We start from the raw sequence: 17,006 nt of genomic DNA, 5'->3' as shown, positions 1-17,006 counted from the left end.
TTGTGACAGTGTGCATACATATTTAATTGGATGGCTACATTTCACATCAGCTTACATGGAAATGAAAACAGAGTTACTTTACCCTGAGCCAGTATTTCCCAGTGGCTATGGTATCAGTTTCCCCAAGAGGCTCCTAAAGGGCAAGCATATTTTGTTTTCACATACTCGAATAAGCAACGAATTTCTTTACTACCAAAAATGTTCAGTATGACTGAATGGACCCTCAGATCTGTAGTCAGGCCAAGAGGCAAGGCCAACCAGGGACACTGCCAGAGGGGCAGCACGGAACAGCCCTAATCACTCAAATGACTTTCCACAGGACCTTATCTTAACCTCACTCCAGCAAGCAGCAGTCTGGAGTTTAAATACGTTGTACGTTCCAGCACACTTTCCCACGAATAGATGATGTCATTAGAGTTAAAGGAAGCCTGCAAAGGCAAACATTTTTGAGATGAGAATGAAACAAAAGAAGGCTAAAAACCAGAATTTACAAGATTTTCTCTAGAAATGGCACCATAACTGCCTTTTATCGTATACTAAAAAAACAGTGGGGAATAGGCTGCATGCGGCCGACCCAAAGCATCTGTAAAAACCTGGGAAAGATCCGTTTCAAAGCTCTTTGCATCTTTTGTTCTTTCTCCTCAAAGGAAGAGATTTTTTATTAAATACTTTTAAGGGTTTTTTGTTGGTAGTTATACTCCTTGATTTATTTTTCTCAAAGGGCAGTACTGCATGGGCACCTGGCATTGAGTACAAAGCTGGAGGGGAACCAGGATGATAACAATGATGTCATCTACCAGGAGGTGGTCCAGGGAACAGGGATGCTCAGCATGTGTCCTGCCCGATCTGAAGTCCTGCAGAGTCTTTGGATTAGTGCCCCAAGCCCATACCAGCCAACTTTATTCAGTCCCATAAAAGTCACAGTATAAGAGGAGAGAGCTAAAAATATTTTATCCTAGTCTATCTAGGCCTTCTTAACATACTCTAGGTTGGCCAGAGGAAGGGCACTTGGTAGAAACACAAACATACAGATGTGTGTTGGTGTGTTTTGTGTTTGGAGGGTTGGTGTTATGCATGTGTTATGTGAATAAATGTAAATTTCCCCTTTTCAAGGCTCGGGGTACAGCAAAGGGAATGAACGTCGAGTGTAACAAAAACATTCACAAGAGTGTCAGTCTCTAAAAAATGATTTGTAAATAATGTTGATGACTTTTATTTGTCCCTTTTCACATTTGAAATGAAGGTGGCCAGGTATGCTGGCTCACGTCTGTAATCCCCGCACTTTGAGAGGCCAAGGCAGGAGGATCACTTAAGTCCAGGAGTTCGAGACGAGCCTGGGCAACATACTGAGACTCTGTCTCTACAAAAAAAAAAAAAAAAAGTTTCAAATTAGCTGAGCATGGTGGTGTGAGCCTGTTGTCCCAACTACTCAGGAGACTGAGATGGGAGGATCACTTGAGCCCAGGACGCCAAGGCTGCAGTGAGCCATGATCATGCCATTACACCCAGCCTCAGTGACAGAGTGAGATACTGTCTGAAAAAAATAAATAGAACATCTCAAGGACCACTGTTTTCTAGTGTTTTTTTTTTATTAAATGCTATCTCAGTCTGCATCTTTTAACAACTTTAGGGTGGTATCACTTATATACCATAAAATGTGTCCATTTGTAGTACATACAATTTCATGATTTTTAGTAAATTCACTAAGTCTTTTTTTTTTTTTTTTTTTTTTTTGAGACAGAGTCTCGCTCTGTCACCCAGGCTGGAGTGCTGTGGCCGGATCTCAGCTCACTGCAAGCTCTGCCTCCCGGGTTCAGGCCATTCTCCTGCCTCAGCCTCCCGGGTAGCTGGGACTACAGGCGCCGCCACCTTGCCCGGCTGGTTTTTTATAGTTTTTAGTATAGACAGGGTTTCACCATGTTAGCCAGGATGGTCTCGATCTCCTGACCTCATGATCCCCCCGTCTCGGCCTCCCAAAGTGCTGGGATTACAGGCTTGAGCCACCGCGCCCGGCCAATTCACTAAGTCTTGTTGCCATTACCCTAATCCAGTTTTACAACATTTCATCACCCCAGTAAGATGCCTCACAGCCATTTATAGGTAATCCTCATTTCCACCCTCTGCCCCAGGCAACCACTGATGTACTTTCTGACTCAATAGGTTTGTCTTTTCTCTATTTTTCACAAGGACCTACGCTAATATAAAAATGTCAAGGATTCTCTACATGATAGTGTCAGAATTCACCATGGATTTTGTAAGATTTTCAAATTATTCATCACAGAATCTCTCTGTACATATTTGTAAATTACATGAGATATTTTTTGTTCATTGCTTTGTGTATATATGGATTTGTCCACCTTTTTAAAACAATTCCACTACCCTGCCCCCAACAGAAATCTTGGTTCATACATTGCAAATTGCTGGGGGGTGGGGATCACACAATGACACTTAGAATTAGCACTGTGAACTCTTAGACTCTTAGGGCAGTACGTATGTTTAATGATATATAAATGCCAAATGTCCGTGATCAGTTCAGTCAGTTGATCACAACACAGTGCTAAGGAGGCAGCTGTCACAAATGCAGCTTCTTACTCTCATTCATGGCCCAGCACGTCACACTGTAGATGCTGACTGTTGGCTCCTGAATCAATTCAGATCATCACAACCATTAGGAAGAGAGCAAAGAGAGCACCGAGACCACGACCTATTGATAAGGGGCTCTGTGCATGACCTCCCTACATAAAGAATGACACATTGTTGCTAAACGCAAAAGAAGAAAATAGGGGCTATAAGAAAGCAAAACTTCATTGCCATGTCTGGTCCCTGCGTGAGAAACAAAATGAATTTAAGCCCATTGGTATTTTTAGAAAAGAGAACAAATAAAACGCTAACTCAGTTTAAAAGGCAAAGCTTACATGTGGCCATAAAAAATTTTAATATCTGTTTGGGGTAGTGCATATTATAGATATGAAATCATGCTGCTTGGCATTTATGCACAGTGCCAGCTGGAATCCCATCACTGCTCCTCGGCACACAGACCTCACATCCTGCCTTTTCTCAGGAATGAAACATAAGCTCTGTATTACTTGTTTATACTCTGCTTCATTCCAGAAAAGGATTTCAATCCATCAGATGCTTTGCTTTGCTCACCCATCTTTTCTAGCACATGATCTAAAAACACTAACTCCGTTAGTGCCCATATTTGATAACCCTTTTCAGCTAAGCATCTACAAATCCTGTATTTTGTGCTCAAGGGGAAAACAGCTTATTTTGGTTGTGTTACAATCAAGAAATTATGTGTCATGTTTGTTTTTTCTCCCTGGCTTGCTCCCCACCCCATCTTGCCTCTCTGGAGCCCAGGGGACTTTTTGGCATAGTCCTCCATAAATTATAAGCTATTATTAGGTTATCATTGTAAAAATCCTGGGTCAAGATAACAAGTAGGCTTGCTGCAGCTCCAGACTAAAATGATCCCATTGGGGTCCACAGATGGGCCCACCAGAGGGTTTATCATAGCCTGTGATTCCTGAGTCATAGTTGCAAAACAACAGCTAACCACAACTATGCCAAGTGAGCATGAAAATGTCCTTCTGTGAAGGATTCTGTGTGTGTTGAGTCTTCGGATGGTTGAAATATGGCAAGTCAGAACACCAAAACTAACCCACTTGTCACATTAGAGGACTGCAGTTCTGGTCGCTTGAGGGGAACCAGCACTTGGTATGAGGCTACACTGGAAGTCGCTGGAGGTGCTTCCTGCCCTTTAGTCTGTGCTTTGGGGAGAAATGGGGCAAACCACTTAGAAGAACCTGACAATAATTTCTACTATGTCAAGTATTCTTATCCTGAGAGTAAAGATTAAGTTCTTTCATCTATAGCTTCTATAACTGAACTGAGTCTACAGTAGAATACTAGTGACAAGAAATATTCACAATGAAACACTGTATTTTGATAATGCCAGTAGCTAACTCGGAAGCCCAAACTGAGTCTCTGAAAGCAATGTGGCATTCTTGATCATCAAATTTTCAAGTGGTTTTTCCTCTACACCATTCACAAAGGCATTTAAAAAGAGATAAATACCATCTTAAAAAATTAAAACAAAGGAAGCAGTATGAGCCAGTGGCAAAGCATAGGCTTTCAAGCCATTCTGCATGTCTTTTCATTCATTCTCAGATACTTAAAGAGCCCCCGCTATGTACTGGCCAGTGTTGGGCATGGCAGAGGCAGGGATAAACAAGACAGATGACATCATCTCACTCCCGTGGAGTAAGACTGGTACTTATAAACAGATGATAAACTTTCAGGTAGCACAGAAGGTGAACATTGTTAAGAAGAAAATAAAGCGAGATCATGGAGCCACAGAATAGAGAGTGTTTATGTGGGGGAGGGGGTATTTTAATTGGGGGCTTTGACTTTTTACACCACTAATCTCTAACAAATCATATTTCAGACCTCTAATCTGTGTTCCCCCCACCCCAAGATTTACTCAGGCAGGTCTAGTCTCAGAAACTGAAAAGTTATTTTCTTTCCACTCCAAAAAATGGCTTTGAATTATTTTTTCTTCTTACTCTGGCACCTGGTCCTCTCATATGAGCCCCCCTACTGACTCTGTTCTCAACAGATGGTACCCCACTGCCCTGGATTCTTCTCCCACAGACCCTCCATTCTAAATATTCTCCCCCCATTCTAAATATTCTGGATTAGTGGATTAGTGATGACTTTGGAATATTCAACAAATGATCGCAGTAAGATCCCAATGGTTAATGATGGTTTCAGGAAGGCAGACCCCTTGCATTTAACACACACACACACACACAAATGCCTTAATAGTAACTACATTTGTATAGCTTCATCATTTTAAAAGTATGTTTTTATAATTTATCTCTTTGATACCCACAGCAGCCCTGAGAGTTACGCAGCGTAGATGTATTATCATGTTCAGAGTATGGGGTTGTTACCTGGCAAGTTAATGAAGAAGCCTGGAAATGCACTGGCAGCATGAGGACCTGAACACCAGACATTACAAGATGTGGGTTCTAATCCCACCTCGTACCCTCATTCTTCTGACCCCTAAGGAGCTTCTATTTCCTCCTCTGACAAAATGAAACTAAGGGTAACTGTTCCCACCCGTCTTCCTCCTCAGAATTGTCAGGCATGCCAGATAGTGTAACATTCATGGACGTGTGCTGGAAATTATAAGAATCTATAAAAATAAGAGATACTTAACAAAAGATATTTGTTAAGTATCCACAAGAAGCTGTCCTACATCCCTGGGAGAGAGACAAAGGAGAAGATTTTGAGAAATCAGGCTAATGGCATATTCTTAGCAGCTTAGGTAGAGCTCTATGCCTTATTTTCTGGGTTTTTTTTTTTTCTTTTTGCATTACAAATTACATATCTAGTAAGAGCCCAAGTACAAATTATGAAAGACGGGCATTGCAGCCCCTTCCCAAACATCTCAAGGATATGAATCTCTTAACAAGCTTGTAAACGGTATTTGTCAGGTTAAGTGAATATGCAAAGCAATTTTGTGGGTGGAAGTCACTAAAACATACTGTTAGTAACTAAAATATAAGGTATTTGTAGCACAAAATACAAAATTGAGAGGATTTTGGTGCTACTCTGCAGTTCTTCAATGCTTAACAGGAATAGATGGGAAAAAATGAAGACAGAAACACATCATCTCTCCTTCACAGCTGGTGCTGGGCAAACTTTCATAGTGGGTGAAGTTGCGTTTTAGGATTCTTGTTCATATTGTGAACTGTCCTAGGCACCCTCCTGACGCTGGATCCCAGGTCAGATCCTGATGTCAAGGTTTTCTCCTCCCCTTCCATTCCACTCCTTCCTCCTCCCTGCTACACCCTTTGAGATGCACCTGCTCTGTGTGTAGTATGTAGGATGCTTTTCATCCAAGGATTTGTCTAATGTAATTATGACTGCTGAATTAACCAAAAGGACGAGGAAAAAGCTGAAATTCAACCATTCACTCCTTCCCAGATAGACTCTGTATTTATATGTCTATTTTAAACCTGTATTTATTAGCTTTTAATAGCACAAGCAATAAACAATAGATGCTCTTTGTAAGTAAAATAGAAAATGTTAATAAGCAAACAAGAAAAAGAAATCCTGCCATTTCACCACCATCTACATTCAGCCATTTGCACCTTTAAAATTGTGAAATCCTGGGACATTTAAATAAACTGCACAAAAAATGTGTATACAGATATACAGCAAATATTTACCCATACTATGCACTGATAGTAGGCATAGTTATATAATCTGCTTTCTCACTTAGCAGTGTGTCATGAATGTTTTGGTTAGTGTACTTTAACAGTTGCACAATATCATGTTATATCAAGTTGCAAATTATTTTTTCTAAAATGACAGACAATTGTTTCTAATTTTTCTCTAACATAGAACCTCTGCTGCAATCCCTGATATAAATTTGTGTGCTTGTAAAATCACTTCTAGAGCCTCAGAAGTAGAGAATTGCTGGGCCAAATAGTTTGTAGACTTTTCAGGCTTTTGATAGGTATATATGCTTTTTTGCATCCTATGACTAATCTGTAGGAATGGGTTAATGGAGGAAATTTTACACCAAATCACAGCAAGGTGGAAGGCAAAATGAGTGAATTATCAGAAATTTTCAGAACCCATTCAAGTCTCACCTGTCCTCAAGTGTCACCTGCTGCCTCCTGTGCTAGATTGAGGTTGCATGCAGTGGCCTACTTTTAATAATGTTAATATTTTTGCGAACTGATAATACACAAAGCAACCCCTTCAAAAAATGTCTCTGTGGAATGAGTAACTGGGTAGATATCCATTGGGGAAAGGTACATGTCTTCAGCATATTGTCTAGATCCATACACTTAGAATCACACCAGTATAATCCAGCTGACAACGAAGTTTCCTTGTAACCCATTAAGGCTACCTGCCTGTGAGAATGAAGGTTTCTATTTTCTTTATATTTCTCTTCAACTTAGAGTACAGTTTCTCTATCTGATCCTTCTCAGCTAGCTCTAGCAAAACAGGAAAACCTATGTCTTTACTATCTCTAAAATAAGAGAGAAGAGAATTTGAGGAGATTTGGATAGGAGATGGATGTTCCAGAAATAGAACAAAGCATAGAAGACAGAACGAGGCTTCAAATGCAAGGAGGATTAGCCGAAAGAGGGAGATGATTAGGAAGGGAGGAGTCAGAGGCACCGATCAGTGCAGGGCAGCCCTAGATTGTGTTTAAGGCAGGAAGTTACTTTCAGTTATATCTATTTAATAACAAACCATCTGGCTTGGGAAAATGACAATTAATTCAGCTATTTGCTTTTAGCTTCAAATTTGCCCTTTTTTCCTTTTCAAAATTAGCCAAATGTTGCTTAACTAAATCTTATGATTTTTTTTTTTTTTGCCCTCACAGACTTTGCATTATTAAAATAAGGGTTATTATGAAAGTAATAGAATCATGGCTCAAAACTGAAAATATCAAAAACTTGATGCTATTTTAAAAGCAGGTTCATTCCAGCCCATTTTAAAGTACTATAAAGACAGCCTAAATGTAATGCCAGGAGAAGCCAAGAATTTAAGGAATCAAAAAAAATTATGCATCATTTGGAAGCCAAATGAGGATTCTTTTTACATGAACCAGTGAAGTGAGTGTGTGTATCTGAGTGTCAGAGTGTAATTTTCTTTATCAGAGAATTATCTCCATTAATGGTATTAAAGAATAAGGAGTCTTTCATGAAAATAGCTCCTTCTTAATCTGTTTCTGATCCATATTTGCTAAAGGAGTCAGCCTGATGTTTCTCTATGGAATAATTGTATTTATTTTCTTTCACACGATCAGCTGCTTTACTATTGTGTATTCACAGTTGGAGTTGAACATGATGAAGCTTCTTAATATTTTCCTTGGACTTTGTCCGTTGTCAAATGTATCAGTTTTCTAGACCTTGTCAACACCCCTTGGATCCTCTCTTGGACACCTGTGAACATCACACTGAAAAATAATCCTATTCTAGGTGTGTGTAGTAGTGTGTTATCATTTTCTTTGAGAACATGACTCGAATTACAGTTTGGAAAGCAGATCAAATAGTGCTGCACTGCTGGTTTGTATCCTTTCACTTCTCTGTTTTGTGATCCCTGAAAAATAAACCTCCATTTTTTCTCTCCTTTAATTAGAATAAATTTCTTTCTGTGAACTTAAAATATAGCAGGATATCAGATACAAAGTAGGAAAACTAAGCCCACAAAGTACAAACATTCCTGTTAACATGTAAAAAATGAAAAATAGCTAATTTGTTCAATAACAAAAAAAGGTTACTTTAAAAACAAATCTATGTGTCACTCATTCCATACATCATTGCCTCAGTTAATCCAAGGGAGGCATCATTGTCCTCCTTACAGGGACAGAGAAACCAGCGCTGGGAGTGGTCAATTAGTGGAGCTCAGTCTGGTTGGGGAAGCTTTGATAAATACCAACGCTCCAGTCACATCTCTGGCCGATTAAGCAGAAACTCACGGTGGAGCTAACAAGTTCGTGTTTTCAAAAGTTATCCTGCTGACTCTCATTTGTAGCTGGGGACAAAAGTAACTAAAAGCAGGTGCCCTGATCCTGCCAATATAGGTCCTCTTGAACTTTTTAGTTATCTCTGTTTCCTTCTCTTCTAAAAGTAGGTCATGTCACTATCTCCATTTCTTCTTTACCCTCTTCAAGGACAACTTTTATGGGCAGAAGTTTTCAGTGTGTTTCCTTTTTTCAACTCCTCATCTACCTGGTTATTAATCAATCATACATCAGCAATTCCCTTACCTCTTGAACTTCACTTGGAAGCCAAATGATTCTTTTCACATGAACCAGTGAAGTGTGTGTGTGTGTGTGTGTGTGTGTGTGTGTGTGTGTGTGTGTGTGAGAGAGAGAGAGAGAGAGAGAAAGAGAGAGGTTTTCTATTTACTTGGGTAAATACATATCACAACCAAAGACAAATGCTTGTTTAAGGTCTTCAGTGACAGCAGAAGAACAAGTACATAAGTAAACAATATTTCTCTTTTGATTCTATAAGAGCAAGACAGATGAGGGTACAGAAGAGAAGAAAGAAAAAAGAGAGGAATATATACACTGTTTAAGCAAAGACATCTACCTTACAGCCATTAGTAAGATTTGGGCTTTAAACCAAAAGAGCTCTAATGTCTTTTAATGACTTTGGTTGTATGAAATTTTCAAAGTAAAATAATTAAGAATTTTAAGCACTATCACCCTTCTAAATGCAAAAGACTGTCAAGTTAATAATTTTTCAAGGATGTTATAACTCCTTGAAAGTATAGAATCATTGGCAAAAGTCAGAATTCCCTACCATGTATGGATTCTCTGGGGATCTGGCTCTGTTGTATTATAAATATAGCTAATAATACTGAACGTCCATTAAGTGCCAGACCCTATTCTGTTCATGTTAACTCATTTCCTTCAAAACCCTATGAAGTAGGTAAGCTTCCAACCTGGCAAACAGAGCAGCAGAATTCAATCAATTTAGGTAGATTCTCCCTCGTTTGGCCTTTTAGGGTAGCTGGAACAGGGTTTAAAAAGAAAAATAGGAGAATAACCATATTGTGAGTGGAAGGAGCTACAATTAAGCAGCCCCAGCATCTCCAAGATGCCTACCCACATTTTATCAGCAAAATAACCAAGGTCATCCATGTTTCTAAGAGAAACCAGCTTCTCCTTACTTCTGTTTAACTGCTTCCCTGAAACTCAAACATCTATTACTCGCAGGAAAACCCCCAAAACTGGGCACTTGGAGTGCTAACTCCCCTTCCCGTGTCTTACAGCTATGGTTTTCAAGCCTTGGTATAAATAAGAACAACCTAAGCTACTTGTTAAAAGGTGTATTTCTGTATCTCAGAGAGTCTGATTAAGTGGATTTAGCAGGGATGTCCGAGAGAGAATACAGTCGTGGCTTCTTAGTTTCTGTTTCTGGTGGGGCCAGTAAAACCCATTCATCACCGCTCTTTCCTGCTTATCACTAGAGACAGAAACTAAAAACCATGGCTTCAGGCTGCTAAAAACCTAAAACAGAACAAAAACAACAACAAAATAAGGCAGGCTGGACAAGCTTGGGGGTGAAACCCCAAATCTACATTTTTTAAGCAAAGCTCTCCAGGCACTTCTGACTTTATTAACATTAGACACAGCCTTTGAAATATGGTCATCTCTCTGCCATCCTGGCTTCACTCATATCAATGAATGGCCAGTCAGAGTGATGTGAAGTTGATAATTTTGCCAACATTTCTTATCTAATTTTAAAAGGTAAATGACTGTGCCATGCAGTTTAATTCCATAAATATTGTCACAGTTTGATCAAAGGTAGTATCTTCAGGTCTTGAGATCTTCCTAGGATTTTCAAATACTTCATTTAAGTCATTTATTCTTCACAATAAGATAGTTGTAATCATCAGTTAATTATTGAGAGTGGTTATGTACAAACTCTTATCAAAAAAACACCAAAATCATACATTGCATATAAATTTAGTATTTTAGTCTATTCTGTGCACCACCCAAACAGTAAAATTAGAAAGTGTCTTAGAGATACTCTAATTAAATGAGGAAACTGGAATCTAAAAAAGTGAAGTGACTTGCCAAGAACATACAGATAGTTGGAAGAGCCTAGAGTCTCTTTGATGAGGCTTCTTCCACTACTACACCATGAAGATCTGTATGCCTTGGCTGCCTCTTTGTCAGTCAATGAATACATCAAGGTGTGGTTGCTGGGAGAAGCAAGCAGACCTTCATAACTGGGATGGACTCCAATTAAAACCACTGCCAGTGTCAGTTCCTGGGCATGAAGCACTGGAGAGCTGAACAGCTGGTCTCCAAAGAACTCTAAGAGTCAAGAATAAGATCAACCATCTTGGGTGAAACCCTTGCTCCAGATAACACATTATCTGTAAGTTCATCCTGCAAGACTGTGAGAATGACCTTTTTTACAGAAGAGATGTTTAATGCTTAGCCTATAAGTAGCAATAAAGTTTGAGAAATTTAGGTAAAGAATAATTGCTGTAGGAAAGGGGGAGTATTGTCCTATTTTTACATACTGACTAGATGACTTGGACAAGGTTATAGACCATGAACTTGAGGCAGGCCTGCAAAGAACAATTACGTCCTGACTTTGTGATGTGTAGTTTAATTCCAGCCATGCTCTCTCCTTGACAGTCTTCCTTCTTGATTTATAGTCATATGTATCAAGGAGACAGGACTAAAAGTCTAAAACGATATGACTGATCTAAAATTAATTAGAATTCAAGGTGGGAGTTAATAACAAAAACTATTAAAAACCTAGCCAGGGACACATATGAAGGAAAAAATACATATGCTGTTATCAACATAGTTTGTGTCAATCGCATTGGAAATCTGATCCATATATGTTTTTATCTAATGGGCCAACCTCTGAATATTATTATATCCCCTTCAAGCCCAAGGCAGTAGTTTTTTCTTGGATTTTATTTTAGGAAATGGCATTTGCCTGGTTTAACAATAGGCAGGTTACAGTCTTAGTGTTCAGGGTAAGGCTTGGCAGCACCTAACATATGGTATGTGATGTATTGCCCTATGTGTTGAGCAGCAAAGCAGCAATAAAAGGTAATTTGGGGAGAATCCATCGCACTTCATTTGGAAAACAGAGCTCTCTCTCTTGGAGCTAAGGTTAGTGGTTTGGATTTGCATGTGTTCCTGCAGTATTTTTTTTTTACATTGCTTTTGAATTGAAAATAAAAACAGACAAAAGGTCTGATGTCTAACCCAAGTAAATAAAACCTATGGGACACAAAGTAGCCAAAAACATGTTTTACTTATGTGACAAGCTAGTCACTTTGGCTATTAACTTTTAGGAAATTCAAAGAAATACATTTGAAAAAAGAGACATTTGAAAATAGGAACCTATTATTATTACAAGAATCTTCGTGCAACATTCACATTAATAGGCTACTGATAAATGGCTTGAGGGAGAGGAAATCGCTGCATACCCAGGTATGCCCTCCACGTCAGCCTAAAGGACTTGTTCGAGTGCTTTGAGTCCCCAGACCCAGGAGTCTTTGATTTTAAACTTCCTTTCCTTCTGGTGCAGCAGCAAAGGTGCCATCCAGAAAGCCCAGAGTTTCTGAGTACATATGGGGTACCCAGGAAGTCCAATGTGCAATGTACCAGCTGCCAGGGGAGGTAAGCAGGTGTACGCTATGGAACAGCACTAGGTCACCTGTCCCTGTAGCATACAGAGGGAATTACCACCCCTGCAACTGCCCCACCTAACATGGCCATCTGTTCACCACCAGCCAGTGCTACCAGTCATTTCAGCTTAGAGTAACATGTCAGGTGTTTCTCAGCTGTAGCTGAGCTGGAAGCTGCTTTCTCCTGCCTCACACTCTTGTTCTTTTACTTTCCTTGTTCCACTGCCTGACCTTTATTTTTTTTTAAAAAAAAAAAAAAGCAACTTCCTTTTTTTTCTTTTTGAGACTGCTGCTGCCCTGTTTCTATTAACTTTTAATAATGAAGTACAAGAAACCATTAAGATTTGTCTCACTTTGCTTTTACTCACCAGTCTCTGTGATAGTTGATTGGGCTGCATGAATGTGTGATCATGAATGCACAAAGCAGCACAAATCCAGGAGTCTGGATTCATAAACTGCCCATACCTTCTTCAATCTTTGTTCCCCTGATACAGGAAAGAGCATTTGGAAAGAACCTGCTTCAGAGTTTCTGAGTGAAAAGAACAGGGCCACCTGAAACGAACTAAGAGGAAAGACAAACTTCAGGCTTCCTGGAAGGGGCAATGTGGTGTGGACTGAGAATGGGCTCTGAAATCAAACTTTGGTTTAAAGATTCACATTTTGCTAAGACCCTATCCAAAAGGCATAATATCACAATGTCACAGTTTTGCATATCATGAAAAGGAAGTAATGACGTCTAGCCCATAATGCTTGTGAGAGGGTTGAATGAGAATATACACGTCACCTGTGTAGCATAGTGCCTAGCATGGAATAAGCAGTGTTTGCCTACTTCTTTAATTATAAAATAATAATCAGATCTGCTTTCCATCACAGGCAGAGGTTAGAATCGAAGAGACAGGCCTTCAGAGCTGACCAACTCCCTTTCAGAAAGAATGTGATGCTGCAGATGCAATAGCCTTTGAGTAGCCTAAAAAACCTTCTTAGCCATTGTAAAGCAGGAGAATCCATGGGCTGACCTAAATTTACATGCTGAACATATCTTCCCCACTGGAAGTTTACTGAGGAAGGATGGTGGCAATAGCATAACAACAGAGGGGAGAGACTAGTCCAGGTATCATATGTACAACTACATACATGCTCAGAGCATGCCCAGTACCTCAGAAGGACCAGAGCAGATAACACAACACCTTGTAGTCATTTAATGCTTGCTGTTACTGGCTTTGAAAATAAGTTCAATTTGACAGTTATTAATATCTGCTATAAACCTACTGTTCAAGGTAGCTGAAAGGACTTTGTCTGATTTTCTTTTTTTTTTTTTTTTTTTTTTTTTGAGATGGAGTCTCACTCTGTTGCCCAGGCTGGAGTGCAGTAGCATGATCTTAGCTCACTGCAACCTCCACCTCCCGGGTTCAAGCAATTCTCATGCTTCAGCCTCCCAAGTATAGGATTACAGGTGTGTACCACCATGCCTGGTTATTTTATTATATTGTTTTTTTGGAATTTTAGTATAGAGACAGGGTTTCACCATGTTGGCCAGGCTGGTCTCAAACTCCTTATCTCAAGTGATCTGCCCATCTCGGCCTCCCAAAGTACTCAGATGATAGGCATGAGCTGCTGTGCCCAGTCAGCACTTTTATGTCAGTAAGTAGGCATAATAGAGACAAGAAATTTAGTATCTTGCAAGTTCTGTTCACATGTTTAATATAGGAAGCTATTTCAGATCCTACCTCAACTGTTAAACTGATCTAGCCTGCTTGGTTTATATTATGTTTCCAAAACAACAAAAACAGCCTCTCCTACTTTGTGTCAAAAAGCATCAAAAGCATTTTATTTACATGTAATATTTCAGCTTACCAACAGCACTCTGAAGTGAGCAGCACTATCCCCATTTAACAGGTTAGGAAATTGAGGCCCAGAGAAGTAAAGTAATCTTCCGGAGTCACAGAGTCCGCTGCAAAGGCAGGATTTGAAGTCTCCTGGCTCAAATGTGCTCTAAACCCCCGTGTTCTACCCATCAAGAAGTTTAAGTCACTGTTGTTCAACCGTCTGTAGTGGACCAAGATTCTCCTATCACAAAAAGATACACTCAGGATTATTAGTAAATAAAGGGCTTTGAAAATGGTCATTGGTGCCCACAGCACAGTGAAAGGTAGAAGAGCGCCATGAGAAAGCATCAGCCTTGAAGACATGAAGCGGGAGCTGTAGCCCTAACATGGTTTTTTCCTAGTTGTGATATTGCATCCACTACTTCTCATCCCTCAGCCTTGTTCCCTCACCTCATAAAATTACCATCACAATCCATGCAGTACTATAGCTGAATCTGCTTTCTTATTCTTAAGGCTCTAAGCAAACGTCAGCTACACTATTATAGTTCAGTTCTTTTCAGTTCCACTATTGGCTTGCTCTTGAATCTTGAAAAATCTCTCCTGACATCTTAACTTTCTCATCTATAAACTAGAGCTGCTGATACAGCATCTTTTAGTAATACCCTCCAGCAGCTGTTCCCAAACTTTAGTGACCTAGAATCTTTTAGGATACTGTTAAAATAGATTCCTGGGTTGCTGTCATTATGCCCAGCACAGCTGAATGGCACCTTGCAATACTCAGTTTTTGAAAGGACCCCACTTGATTCTGATGTAGGTGAGCTGTGAAAAAAATGCTGCCCTGCAAGCTCAATATTACAAAGAACTGCAGTATCTGTGGATACAGAACTTGACCCAGATCACTTTCACTTTCTCAGTCCGTAACACAGCCAGCACTGAACCCTTAACTCTCAGGATCTAGATCCTGTTCTTTCTACCCCATGAGTCTGACTCAAAGGAACATCAAAGCCATCTCTTGGTCACTGGGTTTATATCAAGGGTTGGATCCTAGAGTACACAGCTGAAGCTTGCAGCACTCAAAAGACATCTCTAAAAGAATGAGTGTCATTGACTTTCTCTTCTTCCTCTGCAGACACATTTGCCAGCAAAGTGGCAGCCACCCAGGACCAGTATGCAGATGCCTCCATAGGTAACGTCACAGGCAGCAACGCAGTGAACGTCTTCCTGGGAATCGGTGTGGCCTGGTCCATCGCTGCCATCTACCATGCAGCCAATGGGGAACAGTTCAAAGTGTCCCCTGGCACGCTAGCTTTCTCTGTCACTCTCTTCACCATTTTTGCTTTCATCAATGTGGGGGTGCTGCTGTATCGGCGGAGGCCAGAAATCGGAGGTGAGCTGGGTGGGCCCCGGACTGCCAAGCTCCTCACATCTTGCCTCTTTGTGCTCCTATGGCTCTTGTACATTTTCTTCTCCTCCCTGGAGGCCTACTGCCACATAAAAGGCTTCTAAAGGAACTATCAGATATAGAAAATTTATATATATATACATATATATACATAAAAATTATGTATAACGGACAGAGGAAACTGACATTTGTCATGTTCACTTACCTGCTGATGGAATCCAGCTTCAAGAGTATACTCTGTACTAGGGCCGAAGTCAAAAACCATCACCTCCCACTCCCAGGGGCATCATCATGTTGAACAAGGCATGGAGGCAGGGCCATCTTTGCAGCTCGGTCTAGAAGGGCTGCACTCTCTCCAGGTTCATAAATCCTTCAGGCTTTGATTTGTTTTCTTGTTTTTGATTTTGTTTTCAGTGGGGCTGGGGAGGTAGTTAATGTTTGGCTTTATTTTTGTTATTTTGTTTTGTTTTGTTTCGTTGGGAGAGTCAGGGTTGTTGCTTTTCTTTGTGGGAAGTGAAACCATCCAAATGTAAATGGGTTTTGGTAAAAATTTAAATCATTAATATTCTCCCTCACCTCCCCCAATCACTTTAAAACTTATTTTGGATTAAGAAAAAAATCTGGGCATGGAAGAAGAAAGAAGCATGTCTTCATTGTATTACCAAAGTTCATGCTTATCTCCGGAATGTGAGCAGAGGTGAAACTGCCTCCAAGAAGAAGCATGAGAGTGGAATGGAGCCAGGAAATCTGATGGTTCTCGATATAGTCTGGTATTTAAAGATGTGATACCCGGCACTCTCGTTTAACAGGTACAAGGAAAATGTGCCTAGATTCCCAGAAACATTCAAAATCCTTTCTTTCTTATCTCATTAGCTCTGGACTGTGATTAGCAAGGTCCTTCATCTAGCATCCAGCCCAGCTAAGCCCCCAGGTGCCCTATCCCAACCCTGTTCCTTCTGTCCACCTGCCATCCCCTATGCAAACAGTAAGAATAACCCCATTCAAAAAACACATCATCATTTTCCATTTGCATTAATATGTGTCCCAGTCCCATGTTGCTGTTGCTTGGGATTGTCCGTCAGTTTTATTTTCAAAGGCATCCATGGCTTGCACAATCCTGTTCCAGCCATGACTGAACATTTGCTCCTTGTTCATGTGCCTGTTCGGAAATGTTGTTGTGATAACCTGTTACACAGTGCATGGTGAAAAACAAATAAAACAAAGAGTATCTGTATATAGTAGAGTATAGTACATACTATTCTCCCATTTGGCAATGTTTATTGGACATTGAAGACAAAAGTGAGTTTTCTTTTCACCTGAGTTGTTACTTTTGTGTTGTTATTGAGTTTGATTAATTACTAGGGATAAAAGGAGAAAACGGCTTATTGTTCATGGTTCCACACATTCATTTCTAAGAAGCAATAACTGTCATGTGGGGAGAAGTTAAAGTTATTGAGAGGATAGCAGGCAAACTACAAAGACCTTAATGGAAAATTAGCCATGTGGAACACATCAGAGGCCTCTAAAAATCACCCATTAATTCAGGAAGGCCAAGGAGAAAGGCCTTATAGAGG

The 17,006-nt window shown here is 40.1% G+C and overlaps 1 protein-coding gene across 2 annotated transcripts in view; it reads left to right on the top strand.

Moving 5' to 3' along the window:
• Positions 1–16,508, top strand: part of SLC8A1 (solute carrier family 8 member A1) — a 344,817-nt gene extending 328,309 nt beyond the window's left edge. For both annotated transcript variants that reach the window (XM_023189564.1, XM_023189565.1), the window contains one exon: positions 15,160–16,508. In XM_023189564.1, coding sequence (XP_023045332.1) covers positions 15,160–15,536 — 377 coding nt within the window. In that variant the 3' untranslated portion in view covers positions 15,537–16,508. The remainder of the gene's footprint in view (positions 1–15,159) is intronic.
• The last annotated feature ends 498 nt before the right edge of the window (positions 16,509–17,006 follow it).

The sequence above is a fragment of the Piliocolobus tephrosceles genome, chromosome 15, assembly GCF_002776525.5.
Source record: "Piliocolobus tephrosceles isolate RC106 chromosome 15, ASM277652v3, whole genome shotgun sequence".
NCBI lineage: Eukaryota > Metazoa > Chordata > Mammalia > Primates > Cercopithecidae > Piliocolobus > Piliocolobus tephrosceles.
The sequence above is the reverse complement of the archived record's forward strand: the minus strand, read 5'-3'. Positions and strand labels throughout refer to the sequence as shown.